The sequence below is a fragment of the Vespa velutina genome, chromosome 8 (genome assembly GCF_912470025.1).
Source record: "Vespa velutina chromosome 8, iVesVel2.1, whole genome shotgun sequence".
In the NCBI taxonomy this organism is placed as follows: Eukaryota; Metazoa; Arthropoda; class Insecta; order Hymenoptera; family Vespidae; genus Vespa; species Vespa velutina.
This window is the reverse complement of record NC_062195.1, coordinates 6,628,838-6,647,100: the sequence shown is the minus strand read 5'-3', so window position 1 is coordinate 6,647,100 and position 18,263 is coordinate 6,628,838. Positions and strand designations below refer to the sequence as shown.

The following is an 18,263-nucleotide window of genomic DNA, read 5'->3' as shown; positions in this document are numbered from 1 at the left end:
ACAATCGTTATAACCTTTTGAAACGATTAATTAATTAATTCTTATTATTATTATACATTATAATTTTTTAATTTAAAAATAAGAAAAGGATTACATTTATTATTATTTCCCTTTTTTTTTTTTTTCTTTTCTTTTTCCTTTTGATAAAATTAATGATACAACGAAATAATTATTAAACATTGATCTTGATAATTGATTGATAGTTCGTTAGGTGTGATCGATAAGTGCGATAAAGTGTTGAATAAAATCAATCGAATTTTTTAGTTGCCTCAAGATTGTTCCTGAATCTAATGTAAGTTTATTTATCCTTCGTGTGATTTTCCATCGTTTCGTGACGCTAATCTAGCACGTGTCAATCACCTATGACTTTTTACTCTTCTCTTATCTTGCGCTTTTATTGTTCCCTGAAAGTTATCTACATTTCGATCGATACATTTATTCGCGTCTACATCGTGAAAATGTAGACATTTCAAGATACGAAGAATCAACTTTAATGTATCGAAACTCTAACGTTAATGAGATTCCCCGTGATTACTTCAAAACGTATGGTCGTCGAGTAATTCGGGCTGCCGAATTTCAGGCGATTGTGAGAAGCATCGTCTCTCTCTCTCTCTCTCTCTCTCTCTCTTTCGTCATATTTAAAATACAATTAATAAAAATCAAATAGAATTTTTATAAGTATATTGGATTTTTATATTATAATAATTTATTAACATTAGCATCTTTTTGTTTTTTTTGTTTTATTTACTTTTTTCTTCTTTCTAATACATTGAATAACATATATATATATATATAATGTAATAAATAATAACGTAATATTGTTAATAAATTTCAAATTGACAAAATAAATTTCTCTTCTTTCAGATATCACGAAAAGATTCAAATTGATTTATTACGAGGAGATGATGAAACGATTGATTGCAAAAATAGCAGAGGTAACGTCAATGAGAAATTTATCAAACATTCAATGTAACATTAATTTTTTTTTTCTTTCTTCTTATTATTTTAATAAAACTAAAGATTAGAGGGGATTTTAATGTCGTTGTAAAAAATAACAAAAAAATTAAAAAAGAACAATTAATCTATCTTATTGATTAAGATAATTTTATCGATTTTTTCTTAAAAGATTCTTTATCGTTCTAGATTATTAAAGATAGTCATCGAAGTGAAATCACAGGAAAAACCTTTTTTCTTCAATCGTCCGGGAATACAAAGGTTTTGAACGATGATTCTGAGAATGGTTGAGACGAAGAATAAAGTAGATTAGATTCCTCGTATTTTTCTTCTCTCGTTTGCTAAAAATATAAAAGTACTTTAACGATTTCATCGAATGATATTTATCGAATGATTTTTATAATATGTCTAATTATTTGTTTGTTTGTTTCTTTCTTTTTTTTTTCCATTTTGATTACCTGAGGAAAAAAATTCGAGTCGTTATGTGAGTCATTATCATCTTCGGTATCGCTGTCATTCAAATTTAACAATGTCTTAGGCAATCTATTCGAAATGTCAACGAGTATCGTTGATCTTTCGTCATCTGGAAATATAATGCGATTTAATTGATTTTTTATTCGAGGCTCATAATGTCGATTGTTATTCTCAGTAATGGAATCGAACTTGAGTTCATCCGTTCCAGTCCGATCGGAATCGATTTTGAAATCAAATTTTATCGAAGACGGTTTATTCTGTTTGTCTAAAGAAAAACAAAAATAAAAAAAAAATTATTACAAAACAAGTACTCGATTATTTTCCATAATATTTGATTATTATCAAATCTTTGAAAATTATTAACAAATAAATCCAATACTCACTTTGAACGATATAAGGTCTCGCATAAGGATTATTTCCATGATTAAATTTATTGAAGAATCGAAAGAATCCACCGTTGTGATTGTTAAGATAATGAATCAGCTGATCAGGATTACTAGGACATTGTGAATACTCTTGATAGCAATTTCTAGGATTATTTTTACTTGTATATCCTAAAAGAGCGGCCTTTCCAAAACTCAAAATTGGAGATGACTCAGCAAAATTTAAATTTGTTAATAACCTAAGATAAAGATAAATTGATTAATTATTATATATATATATATATATATATATATATATATATATATATACATATATCGTAATATATTTTGTACGAACCTTAATAATATGTTGTTACCGCTAAACATGTTCGTGTCTCGTCGGTATATCAATTCACCTGGCGTAACACCACTCGCCATTTCGCAAAGTATTCTGGGAACGCACTTCAGATCATCGTAACGAGATATCGAATGAAGAGCCTCGAAAAGATTTATATTAAGAATCCCCGAGGAGCCAAAAAGTCCACCTACTGTAGTTGGATATTGACTTGATTGGTATTGACTGGATACTGTATCTGAAAATTGTGGAATCTGATAACCCTGTAAATTCAAAGTATCGTTATCATTATTATGTCGGAAAATGATTTATTAGAAAATGATTTATAATAATGGAATAGATATAAATTTTATATATATATATATATATATATATTTTTTTTTTCTTTTTTTTTTCTCTTGATATCAACAAGATGTGCTTTTAATATGGTCATCAAATGTGAAAGTCGATAAAAATGGTTCGTGGGTTGAAAAGATAATTTGATTTTACGTAAGTACCGGTTTCGATATGCCGTTAAACAAGGATACGATCAAATCGGTCCATGGAGAATCTTGTCCGGAATGTAATCGACTATTATATTCATTCTTGGTCGATCTATCGATCTCACGTATTTCCAAATATGCGGCTAAGAAATTCATGCATCTGTGAAAATCAATATTGATTTATAAATAATATAAAATTATATATTACTAATTATATTTCTATTGATATTAGACTTACCGTAATAAATCCTTCGAATCGTAATATTTTTGAGTATCATCGAAGTCACACGAATTATCAAACGTTCCTTCACTCGATAAATCGTTTCTAGATCTACCTTGAACGTAAACGATCGCACAAGAGAAAATAAGACCAAATTTTACAAACATATTTGTACTCGAACGATCACGAGAATAACATTGTAATATTATTGAATGAATATTGAAATTGTACGACGTTGAATGAAAAAGAAAAAGAACAAAAGAAAAAAAAAAAAAAAAAAAAAGAAAAAACAACAAAAAGTAAAAATAAACAAAATCTCGAATAATACTTTGATATCGAAATATAAGGAAAAAAAAAAAAAAAAAGAAATAAATACTCTAAGAGACTAGGATCGTTCAGTATATTTTGTTCCGCACGAACTGACGCTTTCTTCGAAACTGTTCTTCGTCGTAGAGATTTCACGATCGTTCGTTCGTATGTATATAGCAACGTAATGTGTAGGAAGAAACCTCGTTTAATGTACTACTCTCACTCCGTTTGTAGGCCTCTACATACATCTATATTCTCGCATACCTATATATGTACGTCTAAATCAATACCGGAAAAAATGCGTTTAAATGTTAATAGAAGATTATAAGGATGATCGAAGAAAGAAATGATTGAAAAAGAAAAATTTGACATTTTTTCTAAACGAAATATATCAAAAACAAATGAAAACATTTTTATAAAACATAAACACTTTTATTATAATAATATTAAAATGATAATCCATATTGCATTATAGATTTTTACATAAGAGAAATAACATGAGAAAAATATAACAAACAAATATATATATATATATATATATATATATATATATATACATATATAGATATATTTTTGCGCTTCTATTTCGATATCAACGAAACAAAAAAGAACAAAAAAAAAAAACAAAAGAAAGGAAAATAAAAAAAAAAAAGAATATTTTCATACGAGGAAGGACCGGTCGGTGATCAGCGTAACGTTCATGGCATCAAAATATTTACAATTACTTGGGGAAGCCACACGACCTTCTTTCATTCTCATAATGTCCTTTTTAATTAATCCGACGGAGTATAATCATCACAGGCTCTTCCTCTCTTTGCCAGTTGATGGCAAAGCCTTGGACTGCCAATAACATCTCCAAGAAAGACGCTCAAAAGATAATTCTCTTTCATCGGATTTGGCGACGATTTATATTCTCTGAAAGTAGAAAAGCAAAGACAATAGAAAAATTTTATTTTAAACGAACATTATTCATAATCCCTTTTCACGCGTTTCTCTTATATTTTATTATAAAAATCAAGATCATTATTGATAATAGATTTATTGAAAAAGGAAAATGAAAAAAAGAAACAAAAGAAAAAAAAAAAAGGAAGAAAAAGGACAATACTCGTAAGATCTCTCGTAAATCTAAATCTCTTTCGTGCGTACGTTTAAATTTAGTTTTATAGAAAAACAAAAAAAAAAAAATAAATAAAAATAAAAATCGTAACCTTAGAGATATGTATGTATGTACATACGTATCGATCTTTCAAGATAATTCCATTAGATTTTTCGATAAATTATTATTTTGCCGTTTGATATAATTTTATTATTATTTCTAATGACTTTTGATTACTTTTTTTAACATACACACACACACACATATATATATATATATACACTTTGTATAATTTATAAAGAGGATCGTTTTTTTTTTTTGTCGAAGGAAGGATGCACCGATTCGAGATAATCTCAAAGGACAAAATCCCTCCTTTCGAGGATCTCTGGAGAAGACGCAAAAAGGAAGAAAGGAGAAGGTGAATGTTAGATCCTTCGTCCATGGACCGTTAAGTCCGTCTAGACGCCAGTTCCTGCCAGTACCAATCTCCGATTTATCTCTTTTCTCTCTCTCTTTCTCTCTATCTATCTATCTCTCTCTCTCTCTCTCTATTTCTCTCTATTTCTTTCTTTGTCTACTTCATCTTCGTGAGTGCGTGCGAGGAAGCATTCGCAGGTGACAGGACAGATTATAGGATGTTTCGAGCGTGTACTAAGACGACGACAATGACGCGTGCTACATATTTTCAGCTTCGAGGCATTTTCGAATAGTAGATAACGTGACAGCTCTTCGAGAAAATCTATGTATTATACGTACGTTTATATGCATATATACACACACATACACGTATATAATATGTATATATACGTGTATATATATATATATATATATATATATATACAACAAAGTCAAGTAATCGTAAAAGCGTTAGATGGAAAACCCGTAGGTGCCTACGGTTGTGTCTACGTGATTGAAAGCACAATGGCGTAAAAACTTAAAAATTTCATCCTTTTGACATGTGTTCATGTAAATTGAGATATTAATTTTACGAGATAATTGCTTTTTCTTTTTTTTCTTTTTTTCTTTTTTTTTTTTCTTTTTTCTCTTCGTTGCAAGATATCGAAATTCACAAATAGGACGAATGAATTTTAATGATATATTACAACGATATATCGGATAATATATTATACATTTTTCGAAATCGAAATAATGCTAATATATTTGATATTTCATTGAAAGATCGTCGAAAGATACGTGAGAATGAATTCAATAGAAAAATATTGATTTAATCATCGAAAGGAGTATAGGATGTTCATCGACAGTTAACTCGACGCCAATGGTAGGAAGAGAGTTATCAGGATGCATTAGGGCTCTTGTGGAGTTGCCATTAAAGGCTATCTGCTTCTGGCGTTACTTACAACTGAATAACGTAAGATCGAAAGGAGAAGAGTCTTTGAAACACGTAAGTTCTTGAGTTTCATGGATTTCTATTACGTCGATGAATGTAAGACTATTCGATTTAAGTGTAAGAACAGAGAAAATATATCTTCGATGGTTGATACAAAACCACGAAACTACCTTGTATTCGATCTAGTTCACATTTACTTATAATTTTTTTACATTATTATTCCATTTTTCTTTTTATTAATTATATAAATTGATTACATACATTCGACATAATGAGGACATAATAAATATGCATAAATAAATAATGCATAATGTTTTTTTGTTTATTTTTTAATTTCGTAATGAAGAACGGACATTGTAAGTCGAACATCGGATCAAGTTTTTCTCGACAGATCGATTAGTTACATGTATCAAAGATAATTAGAGGTTTTATCAGCCTACAGAAAAAATGATAGGAAACTGATCTTCGTGTTATACATATCTCTTGAAAATGATGAACTTGTAATTACTAAAGATCATCATTCGTATTAATCATACCTGAATATGACGTCCCAATCTAGGACACGTTCTCTGCTCCTTCTTTGCAACGTTTTCGTAGCATATTTGGCGCATATTCTTTCGTAAATGCATACATCATTACCGAGTTTTTCAACGAGCTTCTTCTCAATTTGTCCAACGTTCAATATTTCCTCGTCGTGTATCAAACGTGTCATTCGTTTAGTTCTGTTTGCATATGTCTCTGTGTCAAACATAAAAGAACAAAGTGATCCTGTATAAAATCAAATCGAATCGTATCGAATGAAAAATATTATTTAGATTAAAAATAGATTATATTATTACGCGATATATATATATATATATATATATATATATATATATCTAATTAACTTTCGCTTTCTCGAAAATTTCGTGTTAATTAGAACGCCAACGAAAGATTGACGCGAGTTGATTACACGTATTTTATGAAGTAACTGTTCTTATTTAGCGCTTCAACTTAACGAACCATAAGAGAGACATTGTTACAGTTCCTTTTCTTATTCAAGAAAACGTTAAGAAGAACGAATCTCTCAAATTAGATGCGTCACAGTTAGTTACTTACACAATCTTTAAAAAAAAATCTCTTACCTGGATTCAATGAATAAGCCAACTTTTTAATAAAATTCGAGACCCTAACGGCAGCTATGATAATGGGAAAACCAATGAGTTGTACTGGAACGTCGAATGACGGTTCATCTTGTTGCGGCATTGAATTGACCATTGACAATAGAACGATGCAAAATCCAACGTAGACAAATAATATTTTTGTCAATAGCATTTCGTCGTTTTTATCTAATGAAAATTAAACAATAAAATAAGATAATCTATATAGTATCAGCACTATAACTCATTTATTTATTTATTTATTTTTTTTTTTTTTTTCTTTCACCGAACACTTAAAATTTCAACACTTTCGACGATGTCTTATAGTTCGATGATAAATCAACTTTGACAGATAATGATTATAATTGATGTATTATTCATTGTATGAAATACAATAGTGGCGACCGAATGTTTAATATAATCCAATGTAGCTTCTTCAAAAGTTTTTTTTTTTTTTTCGGAAGAGGAAACGAAAAGAAAAGAAAAGCAAAATAGAAAAAAGAAAAAAAAAAAGAAACGATTAATAAATACGACGTCCACTTGACTTGGTAAAAAGCTGATGTTCGTTTGAATGTTCATGAAGTCAATGTTGGAGAGAACCACACGATACGTTCCTACCTCCGACCTGGAGAAAGTAATTCGCCCCTACCTATTCCACCTTTACTACTCCACTCGACTTTGAAACGTGCGGACACAGCGACAATCTTATGTGATTGTAATGTTTCATAAGCAGATAGATTTACATTCGCGTCATTGAATATTCATTCTCCTTTTCTCTTTTTTTTCTTTTCTTTCTTAATTTTTTTTTTCTCTACTCTTTTATTTTCTATTCTTTTTTTCTTCTTTTTCTTCTTCTTCTGTTTTATCATGATACGTGAATGGTATATTAATTTTATATAAGGTCATTGGAAAATTTTTTATATAATGATCAAACGAATGAAACTTGTGATGTAGCTCAGTGAATATATAAAGTAGAAACTGAATTATAACGAAGTAATCACCGTTATTTCAGTATCCGATAGAAAATACAATTTATTGTAGAAATCGGTAAAAATTTAGTTTACCAGGTTAAGAACGGATTGTTACGTGATGTGCGTATATATATATGTAGTAAATATATAAAGAAAAGTAATTATTCTTTTATCCGATAATTATTTATTCGATAAAATATCTAAACATCTTATATGTCCATCGATTAGTTCAATGAGATTCTATTGTACTTGTATAATTTCATATTATTTTATTATTATTATTATTATTATTATTATTATTATCATTATTATATATTTATTATATTTTTATAATATTATTATTATTATTATTATTATTATTATCATTATATATATTTATTAGATTTTTATTGTATAGATAAAATGTGACTGATAGAAAAAAAAAAGAAGAAGAAAAAAATGAACGTACGTGAGTATTCATTTGATTTATAAAAATCATTATCGCAATTGTAAACATGTAGAAATAAGTAAATATTTGAAGAATTATAAATGACATATATTACGTTAATATTGACGATCATTGATAAAAATTGTCCATAGTATAAAACAATATTTATATTCTCTTTTGTATGTAATTTGTACGTTTCACAATTATATACGTATTTCAATTAACAAAGAACTTGGTAAAGGTTTCACTTAAATGCGCAATTACGATCCAAAAATGAATGTTCAAGATTACTTACAAAAAATTTGCATATCGTTGACTCGTAAAATAGTTTTGATCGCGTAACAACGATAACAATGAGGGCGAAACAAAGTTGAATAAAAAATCGATTTCTCAAATGGGATTACGCTTCGAACGTAATACATTGATTGACCAACATTGTTTTTAATTCTATTTTTTTTTTTTTTTTTTTTTTTTTTTCTTTGGACATCGTATCGACTCGAATACAAATCAGTTCTATTCATTTTAAAGCGGAGCGTGTTCTATAATCAAATAAATTAAAGTGCGGCTCGTACTCGAGGTATGGAGTATTCTCGAAAGTGCGTAGAATAATATTATATCTGTTAAGAGAAAGTAAAGAAACGGGGACCGGACTGATCGAAAGAAAATCATGTTAACCGACATTTTCACGATAGACATTTTATTTCCTTCACGAAGTAATTCTATCGAATCATTAATTACTATATCGAGTGGAAGAAAAATCAGAAAGAAATGAAGGGAGAGAGAGAGAGAAAGAGAAAGAGAGAGAGAGAGAGAGAAAAGACGAGTCTTTCGAGAAGGCGTCTCGATTACGATGATCATGCGTTTTGGCGTCCATCAAACTTTCGCAAGAAGTCGGGAGCAGTTTGAAAATCTCGACGATCGTGATCGTTAATGGGGCGAACGTAGTTTCCTCGATAGGAAGAGGATCGTAGAAGAGGGTGGCGAAAGGAGAATGAGATGGGTGGAAAGTGGAGCTTGGAAACGAGCGTGGAACGAGGAAATGGCAGTTAGGCGAGAGAGCGAGTGCAACCGGGAAGACTATCGTGCACTAGACTGTAGAGCGAACATTGAAAGAGAGCGAGAGCGAGAGCGAGAGCGAGAACGAGAACGAGAGAGAGAGAGAGAGAGAGAGAGAGAGAGAGAGAGAGAAGGCGTAAACCAGTAGAAAGTTGGCACGAAAGGAGAAGGAAGAATGAAGGTGGAGATTCTGATAAACCGAATATCCTGCGATAATTTTTGCGAGGATCTCGATGGGATTGCCTTTGAAAGAAAAAGAAAAAGAAGAAGAGGAAAAAGAAGAAAAGACGAAGAAGAAGAAGAAGTGGAAAAAGACGAAGAAGAGAAGGAAGAGGAAAAGAGAAGAGAAAAAAGAAATAATAAAAATGGAAGATTTGAAGGGGTGATTTAGGGATAGTTTTACTCGAACGAAACATATCGTCGAAATAAACTGCTAAACCAAAAGAAACAGAGAAAGAGAGAGAGAGAGAGAGAGAGAGAGAAAGAGAGAGAAACTTTTGGCACGATCTTACCAGAAAACGTTTACGATCGTACAGCTCATTGTAAAACGTCCGTTTCGTGATTTGGTATCGTAGTTAAGTCGATAAAGGCGCCAACAATTATTCTAATAATTTTTGATAACACTTATCGACTATTTTTACTGAAACTACCAATAGCGTGTGTCCGAATATTTTCGAATACTTCGCCTATGATTTCGTATAAATTATCTCGTTCTCTCTCTCTCTCTCTCTCTCTCTCTCTCGAAGTCAAATTAAACACGTGAAGGTAGAATTGAAGAAAAATAATGATAAACGTTAAACGAAAAGCTTTTATTACATTACTCATTTGAAATTTGCGAAATATCTGACAAGTGTAATATTTATTAATGACAATGATTTCTTCAATATTATTTTATTTTATTTTCTTTTTTTTTTTCTTTATTCATTTAATTAATCATTTTTATAATATTATTAATTATTTGATATTAATAATTATTATAATTATTTTTCTATTTGTATTTATTTATTTATTTATTTTTCTATTTTATTCATTTTAATAATAAAATTTATTTTCTTCTTTCATTTAATAATATTCCATTATAAAATATATTTTATTAACGTTTAATATATCAGTATAAAGTTTATATATTTCGATATTTTCAATTAACCATCGTAAATATAATAATATTTCGTATAAATATGATTTTTGATTGATCTTTGAAGAAAATGTTCATCGTCCTATTCATAATTCAATTTTGAAGGACAAAGCATTTTGATTGTTGACTCGAGAAGAGTCACGGAGGAAATAATTACTATATCTCGAATGATCTCTCTTGTTATCTCGCACGGTTGTATCGTAAGGCAGATTAAATGGCCGATTATAATGACGTTGAAAGCGGGGTAAAGCGATACAGTGAATTATCTTTCAAGTATGATCGCAATAATTGTTAGAGTAGGACTAATAGGGATGATTGAACTTATGAAAGAGACGTGGTTGTAAAAGGGATGAATGAACTTGTAAAGCGAAAGAGAAGATCTATTACATCGATCTCGTCTTTGGTTAGATCTCCTTGATATTATGCGCTTTGCTTAAATATTATACACGTTAGCCATAAGTACTCGAGTATTTATTAAATTTGTCTGAAATCGATATACGAATTTAAATCTTTCGAGTATTACAAGGTGAAAATATTTTCTAAAATCGTATTTGATTTTTATTTATCCCTATCGAATTATGATGCTATCTTGATCTTTTTTACGATTGTCTAGTAAATACTGATCGATGAAATAAAAATATTTTTATGAAAATATTTCGCAAAAATGAAACTCGTGAAAAATCGACGATCAAGTTAATGACAATGATCGTAATTTCATACGATAAAAATATTATACAATGGTAGAAAAGAAATATAAAGAAATATTAAAGAAAGAAAAAAAGAAGAAGAAGAAGAAGAAGAAAAAAAAAAAAAAGATAAAAAGATTCGTTCCTACGTCATTTACATTCTTCCAACAACATCATCATAAGAATATCACAGATATTTTAAAAACTTTCACAGCGACACAAGATTCTTCGAGTAGCATCAATTTAACAAATTACAATGATTCGTTCGTTTTTCATTGCAATCTAATTTTCTTCATCATGTTAAGTACACTGATACTTGGTAGAGGACAAGTAGGATAGAAGTTATGGCAGCCTTGTCCTTCCACGCCAGAAATTAATTGACCCATGTGAGCCGCGAAATGATATCTCGAGGGTACTTCTGCGATCGTATTCAAACTTGTGTCCCTGAAAAAAAAAAAATGTTTAATTAAATATTTCAATAAGATATTTATAATTCGTATACAAAGAAAAAATCGATAAAACGATTATTGAATGATCGAAATCTTTTTCACACGATTAATTATAGATTTATATATAGGAATATAAATGTATATACATATATACATAGTTCTATATATATATATATAGTTTTTTGTTATTTATAACGACATATGAAAAAATTTAAATTACATCGAACAAATTTCAAAAGGATTTTTTAAGGTAATCATCCATCGTAATCATTTTGGTCGCCCATAATAAAATGGTTGAGAACCCATAACGTATAAGAGAACAGGCACAAGGCGAGTAGCCTTTTACTTTCGATATCGATGCCGTGCGCGGTAAATGTGCGCTATAAAGTCCGGTTACACCCGGCAAAAAGGAACGTTGGGAAGTTAACGCTCGAACCTTTCTCCTAGCTTGCCATACATTATATAAATATATTATATATGTATACATATATATACATACGTACATACATACACATATATATATATACATACATACACACATATATATATACATACGTATATACATATACACATATATATACATACATGTATATATATATATATATATACTCAGAACATACCTATATCTATTTGCATGGGAGAACATAAGGAAGTAGATAAGTAAATAAAAATGAAATAAATAAATAAACGTTTAAATTCTTACCGAAAATTAAATCAATCCGTTCGAACTTTTACAATTCCTCTTTAAACATTAACTTTCACCTTTTCTTTGTTAACCGGTTGAAATTTAACGTGAAATCTTTCGAAGAAAAAAGAAAAAAAAGGAAAAAAAGAAGAAAGAAGAAAGAAGAAAGAAGAAAGAATAACAAACTTGAAAAATTCTCTTCTCGATGGGATATAAAATCACGGTTTTACCTTCGAAAATCACGGTTAAGGGGAACGGAAACGTTAGAAAAAGTGAAATGGAATTTATCGTGAGAAAGATCGAGCGACGATTTCGCAAAGAGATCGTTTTGCATAAGAGAAAAGCGTGAGAGAAAGATGAAGGGTTCGAGAGTAATCGTGGTAGGGTGGTATCATGGTATGATGTGCTGTGGGCGGAGGGGGTGGGTGAGGGGTAGGGGGTGAGGTTGTTGCGGATGGTAAGGAAAGAACGAAGAGTGGCAGTTTCGTCACGCATGGATCGCGTAGGAAAACGCGATCTTCCTGGCCTCACGAGAAGGAGAAGAAGATCTTACTACCCTCGCGCCCTTTACGATCGTCCTTTTTCGAGTCTTTCTTCGCCGATGAGAATCCTACGATGGTGCCCTATAAGCATAGGGTGAGAAAGGCCAAAGGAAAAAGGAAAGAAAAGAGGATGAATATAAAGGAATAAACGCAAAACGGCTTTTTAGCTACGACTCTCTTCTCTCCATCTTGATCGATTTAAACCGAAGCCCGATTTCTTCCCAATAAAAATCAAACCGTCCCACGCGCCCTCCTCCTCTTCCTCCTCCTCCTCCTCCTCCTCCTCCTCCTCCTCCTCCTCCTTGTTGGCTTTCCTTTCTCATTCTTATTCGTCCATTTTCTTTTTATTTTTCGTTTTCTCCGTTTTCCTTTTTCTTCTCCTCTCTTTCCTTTTCCTTTTCTTTTCCTTTTCCTTTTTCTTTTTCTTCTTATTCCCTTGCCGTTTTTACGTACGCATAAAAGTAAATATAAAGTGCACCTTCCAGGGCATTAACCGGAGAATGATCGTTCATTTGGACGATTTTAAAATCCCTTTTTTTATCCTTTTTTCTTTCTTCTCCTTCTTCTTCTTCTTCTTCTTCTTCTTCTTATTTTTCTATTTTTCTTTTTTCATCCGACTTATTTCATTAGAAGGAAAATCTGCAGAGATCTCGATCAATCGAATATATTGTATTTCATTTTAGAATCGATCGTTGTGCAATTTTTGGAAAATATTTGTTCATGTTTGTGTTTCTTCTTTTTTTTTTTTTTTTTTTTTTGTCTTTTTCTTCCTTTTTCTCTCTCTCTCTTTTTTCTTTTTTCCTTTTGATTATATTTCATCTCAAAAAAAAGTTAATCTTCGAAAGAAATGATATTCGGATATTGAATTATTTATCTTCGTTATTATCCTAATTATAGTAAGTCATACCTTATAACGAAAATAATTTAATGATTTTTTATCGACAGAATGAAAGATCAAAGATCTCGACGTACAATACGTCTAGACTACTGCAAATGGATAGATTTTATCGCAAGTACTTAAAGATACCGCCGTTAACGTTAAAATCTTCGAGTTCATTGCTTTCACTATCTTTCTCCATCTTCTTTTCTTTCCTTTTTTTTTTTCTACTTTTCTCCAGGTTACAATCATTATTTATTAATTACGATAGGAAGAAAAAAAATGATCTGATCGTCTACGGAAAAAAAGGAAGAAATTAATTCGTCGATCACTATTATAAGTAATAATGGAAAAAAAAAAAAAAAAAAAAAAAAAAAGAAAAAAAAAAGGAACTAAAGAGAACACGACGAACGTTCGTGTGATCGTGCGTCATCGGTAAAATACATTGATTCTTTTTTTTTCCCCCCTTTTTTCTTTTTTCCTTTTTCCTTATTTATTTCGTTAAAGAAATTTTATCAAAAAAAAAAAAAAAAAAAAAAAAAAAAAAAAAAGAAAAATTTACCTATAACAGAATTCATTTAAATCATGAAATTAGGAAGCGCAATGACGGATATACAAAAGAAATAAATTACATGTCGTATGTTTGTTCTGGCAATACTGGAGAAAGTTGATGGATTAGATAATCAGAGAAAAGGAAAGTGCTTGTCAGTGTTATTACAAGACAGACGTAGTTGTACGACTCACGTGAAAGGAACACATTTTATTTTTCGGCGATTCTTACGTAAGAGGGACGCAACTTTCTCGTCGTATTTCTTTTTCGAAGATGTATAAGAGAAAGAGAAAGAGAGAGAGAGAGAGAGAGAGAGAGAGAAAGAGACAGATCCGATTATTTATTTAACGATTGCTCTTTATTTTATCATGATTAATTTATTTACATGAAATTTTTTTTTTTTGTAAGAGAAAATTAAAGTACAGAGAGCAACCGATGTTAAACAAATAAATCAAATGTAATTGGAATAATTCATTATACTTATAAATAATTACTCCGAAAAATTATTAATGATAATTATTATCTGTCGAGTCGAGAAGTAATTCTTTTTTCTTTTTTTTTACCTCTCTTTTCCTTTCTTTCTCATAATAAATAATTATCAAATTTTATATCAATTCTCGGTATTGATTGAAAGTTGAAGTAAACGAAAAAAAAAAAAAAAAAGAAAAAAAAGAAAAAAAGGATTAAAATTAAAAAAGATCGAGAAACTAATGTTTTTGAAAATTCATCGATCTCTTTCGTGTTATTTTCCGCGTGTGTATTTGGCTAACGTTTCGATCCTTTTGTTTTTGAACATTACTATAAATTTGGTCTTAATTAGAGAGCCGAATGAAATGAGTCGGATCTTTCGACTCGAGAATAATTCTCTTTTTCGTTATTCGTGAATACTAATGCGAAGTATATCTTTTTATGTATGTACGTTTGGGTCTGTATGCGTGCGCGCACGAACATATGCAAACGCGTTTGCGTTTATCATGAGCTTTCGCTAGTTCCACTTGGAACGATCGTAAAAAGAAAACTGCGAAATACGCACGCGTTTACGCTACCGTCCAACGCATATACGCCCTCACGCTATCCAATTTTCGTTGGTAGCTTTCTCTCTTTCTCTCACTCTCTATCTCTCTCTCTCTCTCTCTCTCTCTGGTTGGGCTTCAAATTCCCGCTCTCTCCGAGAGGAGGATCACTTGTTTTTCCAAAATCGTTTCCGTGTAATTGTAGTTGCATGTTACGATTCCTGGCTTTTGTTACTCGAATCAATTCTCCATGTATGTTGATATACATATGTGTGTGTGTGTGTGTGTGTGTGATACATATATGGATATATATATATATATGTATATATCCGTATACTATATATGTATGTATAGTAAATGTAAGTAAGTATATGTCATGGTATAATATATGTCATGGTATAGAAACATATATGTATATATTTAAATACATTGAATTTCTAAATAATTTTGTATAAATCAATTAAGTAATCTAATGACTTGTATAATTAAATTACGAGTTAGATTGAAAATAAACGATAATTTAGTGTTATATTTTTTATATTGAATATTAATTTTAATTAAGAATTATTATTTTACTACTTCCATTTTTTTCTAATTCATGTAAAACGTTATTAATACTGTTGAAGAAGTAAAAATTATCCTTTCCTTTGATTATATCTGTGCTGATTTATCTCGGTGAATGGAACGATCGAAAGTCGTGAAAGTAGTTTTATAGTAGAATATCCGATGATGAAAATGCACAAGTCTAGGGTTTGCATTTGCCTCGTAGTAGACGGAATAATTATGGGCGCGAGATTAAACTCGGGCTTTACTCTTGCGAGGTATGTATATCTAAGTCTCGATATCGTTCGCACGACATCTCGGTAAGCGATCTTCCAGACGGCACGCGATATTTAGTCAACCTATGTATATATATATATATATATATATATATATATATATATATATAAATATACATACGTGAACAAACACGCAAGATTTCAACGAGGTAGAATCGTGAAACTGTGAAACATCAAATCGTAATGTTATACAATTTTATACTTAACGTTTTTGATCTTAATCAAAACGACTTAATAAAATCCATTGAATTACAAAACGACGGAATTATCTTATGAACTATTTACCTCCTCCTTCCCCTCCCCCTCTCTTACACCTCTCCGAATTGATTTGCATAGAAGAAGACAATATATAAGATTAATGGAACGAAATTTTTCAAATAATTTGTTACCGAATCAAATTCAACAGTGAACGTTCCATTTCGCTTAATTGATCCTGATGAACCGAAGACGTCAATTCGCAAATGAGTTTTGGCAGGCAGGCAGTCTTGATTGTTGTCATTATCTTGGCCCGTCTTGTGATACCTGGAAATCGAAGATCATTATCCTGTAATCATTTTTACGAAATTGTATTGTTCTTAGTAATAGACCTTGGAATATCGATCTATCGTACGAGTGAAAGCAGAATATCGAGTTTAGAAAACGTGTACGTAGCTACTGAACACAATGCCGTTTCGTTTGTGAGCTCGATATATTATTTTACGATCGTCAATAATAATCGAATAAAATAAATATTGTGTAAAATTTTATTCTATATATATATTACTATATATATTTCTATATATTACTATATATATTCTATATATATATTACTATATATATATATATATATATATATATATATATATATTTTTCCTAGATACAAGAGTCATTGATTATTAGTATCTAAAAAAATATAAATATAATTTGCTATTCATTGAAATTGTTAGAATAATATTTATATAATCGCTTAATTAATCGTTTAATTAATCGTTTAATTAGTTAAAAGATTAAATAATTACAAAGAAAAGAAAACGTGAAACATTCCTCATATTACTTTCGTAAAGTCAAATAGCGCATTGAAATTCGACCTTGTTTTACTATTCGTTCATTGGATCTCATTAATGCCTAATGAATATATTTTATAAAATTGATTATTAGGATTCGGTCTCGGAACATTTCACTATGCTTGACTTTCGAATAACATTTTCTTCTACAGTGAAATGACTATTCACGTGCATCGAAAGATACGCGGGAGCTATTGAATAGTAAGTGCAAGGTAAGTAAGAAATCTGGATCTGAGTGAGACTTAATCCCAGCAATGCGAAAAATATAAAATCAAATTTTTTTTTGGAAACTACAAACGTATTTATACGCTTTATTAATATTAAAAGTAAATTAATAATTCAAAGTTTCATTAATTCAATGAAAGTGTCGTTAAACAATAAGCAATTTAAAAGTATATTAGATATCTCTTTAGAATTAATCACATTTAAGAAAAGACGATTAATATCTCCAAAATATTATATTTATTAAGAAAAGAAACAAAAAAAACAAAAAAAAAAGAAAAAGAAGAAAGAAAAAGAAAATATCTTTGAATGAAATATCTTTGGGAAATTTAAAAATTGTAAAAAAAATCTATAAATTATAACGCGTTCAAGGAGATTGTTTTGATTTTAGAATCAATCAAAAGTTCATGTTCATTTATGTCGTTGGTTACGTTTAATATGTGATAAAACACGTTTCGTTTTCCATTTAAATAATTTATGAAATTATTGTAAATTTCTTGAATAAAATAAATATTTAACGTTTAATTGTTATTTACCATTGTCCTTCTCGGTTTCCTTTTTCGTCGTAAAGTCAATTGTTAATATTTCTTTAGATCCTTTTATCGGTGGACCTATCGGTCCTTTGTTAGAATCTGTATCATTCTTATCCACGTTTTTGGCAAATATTGAAGGTATAAAGGTACTATAGTCTCCGGCGTGTAGATATAAAGTCACACATAAGAGTATTACCAGCCGTATCGTGCTCGCGTCAAAAACCATATTGATTTTTGTTCGTTAGAAAGACGGAAAAAAAAAATAAAGAAAGAAAGAAAGAAAAGAAAGTCACGAAGGGAAAAATACGATGGATGATAATAAAAAGAAAAAGAAAAAGAAAAAGAAAAAAAAAAAGAAAAAGAGAAGAACAAAAAAACAATGAAGGAACAGGACAAAAATGAAAACGAAAAAGAAGAAATTGAAGAAAGAAAGAAAATAAAAAAAAAAAAATATATATATATATATATATATATAACAAAAAATAAAGCTGAACTC

General features: G+C 29.9%; 3 protein-coding genes across 8 annotated transcripts; all 3 read right to left on the bottom strand.

Moving 5' to 3' along the window:
* Nucleotides 1-784: 784 nt before the first annotated feature.
* LOC124951157 lies at nucleotides 785-3,909 on the bottom strand. Its single transcript, XM_047498988.1, has 7 exons — nucleotides 3,876-3,909; nucleotides 2,866-2,962; nucleotides 2,643-2,787; nucleotides 2,149-2,408; nucleotides 1,812-2,050; nucleotides 1,413-1,693; nucleotides 785-1,295 (listed from the first exon to the last, which is right to left on the bottom strand). The coding sequence occupies exons 1-7, from the start codon at nucleotides 3,907-3,909 to the stop codon at nucleotides 1,194-1,196; spliced, it is 1,158 nt and encodes a 385-aa protein (XP_047354944.1). The 3' UTR covers nucleotides 785-1,193.
* On the bottom strand, nucleotides 2,868-8,549 carry LOC124951078. Of its 6 annotated transcripts, XR_007101514.1 has the most exons (5): nucleotides 7,285-7,328; nucleotides 6,725-6,928; nucleotides 6,137-6,338; nucleotides 3,823-4,071; nucleotides 2,868-2,958 (listed from the first exon to the last, which is right to left on the bottom strand). XR_007101514.1 is itself a non-coding variant. In XM_047498857.1 (4 exons), the coding sequence occupies exons 1-4, from the start codon at nucleotides 8,443-8,445 to the stop codon at nucleotides 3,930-3,932; spliced, it is 561 nt and encodes a 186-aa protein (XP_047354813.1). In that variant the 5' UTR covers nucleotides 8,446-8,549; the 3' UTR covers nucleotides 3,738-3,929. The 6 variants fall into 6 exon arrangements, 5 of the variants coding, with proteins under 5 accessions (XP_047354813.1, XP_047354815.1, XP_047354817.1 ...); XM_047498857.1 differs by lacking the exons at nucleotides 2,868-2,958; nucleotides 7,285-7,328 and adding an exon at nucleotides 8,433-8,549 and having other exon boundaries at nucleotides 3,738-4,071; XM_047498859.1 differs by lacking the exon at nucleotides 2,868-2,958 and having other exon boundaries at nucleotides 3,738-4,071; nucleotides 7,280-7,580.
* A 1,709-nt stretch (nucleotides 8,550-10,258) lies between these two features.
* LOC124951072 lies at nucleotides 10,259-18,110 on the bottom strand. The gene is made up of 3 exons (XM_047498852.1): nucleotides 17,771-18,110; nucleotides 16,359-16,491; nucleotides 10,259-11,458 (listed from the first exon to the last, which is right to left on the bottom strand). The coding sequence occupies exons 1-3, from the start codon at nucleotides 17,991-17,993 to the stop codon at nucleotides 11,287-11,289; spliced, it is 528 nt and encodes a 175-aa protein (XP_047354808.1). The 5' UTR covers nucleotides 17,994-18,110; the 3' UTR covers nucleotides 10,259-11,286.
* Nucleotides 18,111-18,263: the final 153 nt, after the last annotated feature.

Coding starts and splice junctions, on each gene's coding strand:
- LOC124951157 (XM_047498988.1), bottom strand. CDS start 3,909: ATGAAAGAAGGTCGTGTGGCTTCCCCAAGTAATT. Junction 2,963..3,875: donor TGTGGCTTCCCCAAGTAATT/GTAAATATTTTG, acceptor TTTACGTTCAAG/GTAGATCTAGAAACGATTTA. Junction 2,788..2,865: donor GATTCGAAGGATTTATTACG/GTAAGTCTAATA, acceptor TGATTTTCACAG/ATGCATGAATTTCTTAGCCG.
- LOC124951078 (XM_047498856.1), bottom strand. CDS start 7,318: ATGAACATTCAAACGAACATCAGCTTTTTACCAA. Junction 6,929..7,284: donor GAACATCAGCTTTTTACCAA/GTCAAGTGGACG, acceptor AATTTTCATTAG/ATAAAAACGACGAAATGCTA. Junction 6,339..6,724: donor GGCTTATTCATTGAATCCAG/GTAAGAGATTTT, acceptor TGTTTGACACAG/AGACATATGCAAACAGAACT.
- LOC124951072 (XM_047498852.1), bottom strand. CDS start 17,993: ATGGTTTTTGACGCGAGCACGATACGGCTGGTAATACTCTTATGTGTG. Junction 16,492..17,770: donor GGAAACCGAGAAGGACAATG/GTAAATAACAAT, acceptor TTCGATTTCCAG/GTATCACAAGACGGGCCAAG. Junction 11,459..16,358: donor TCACTGTTGAATTTGATTCG/GTAACAAATTAT, acceptor TTTTTTTTTCAG/GGACACAAGTTTGAATACGA.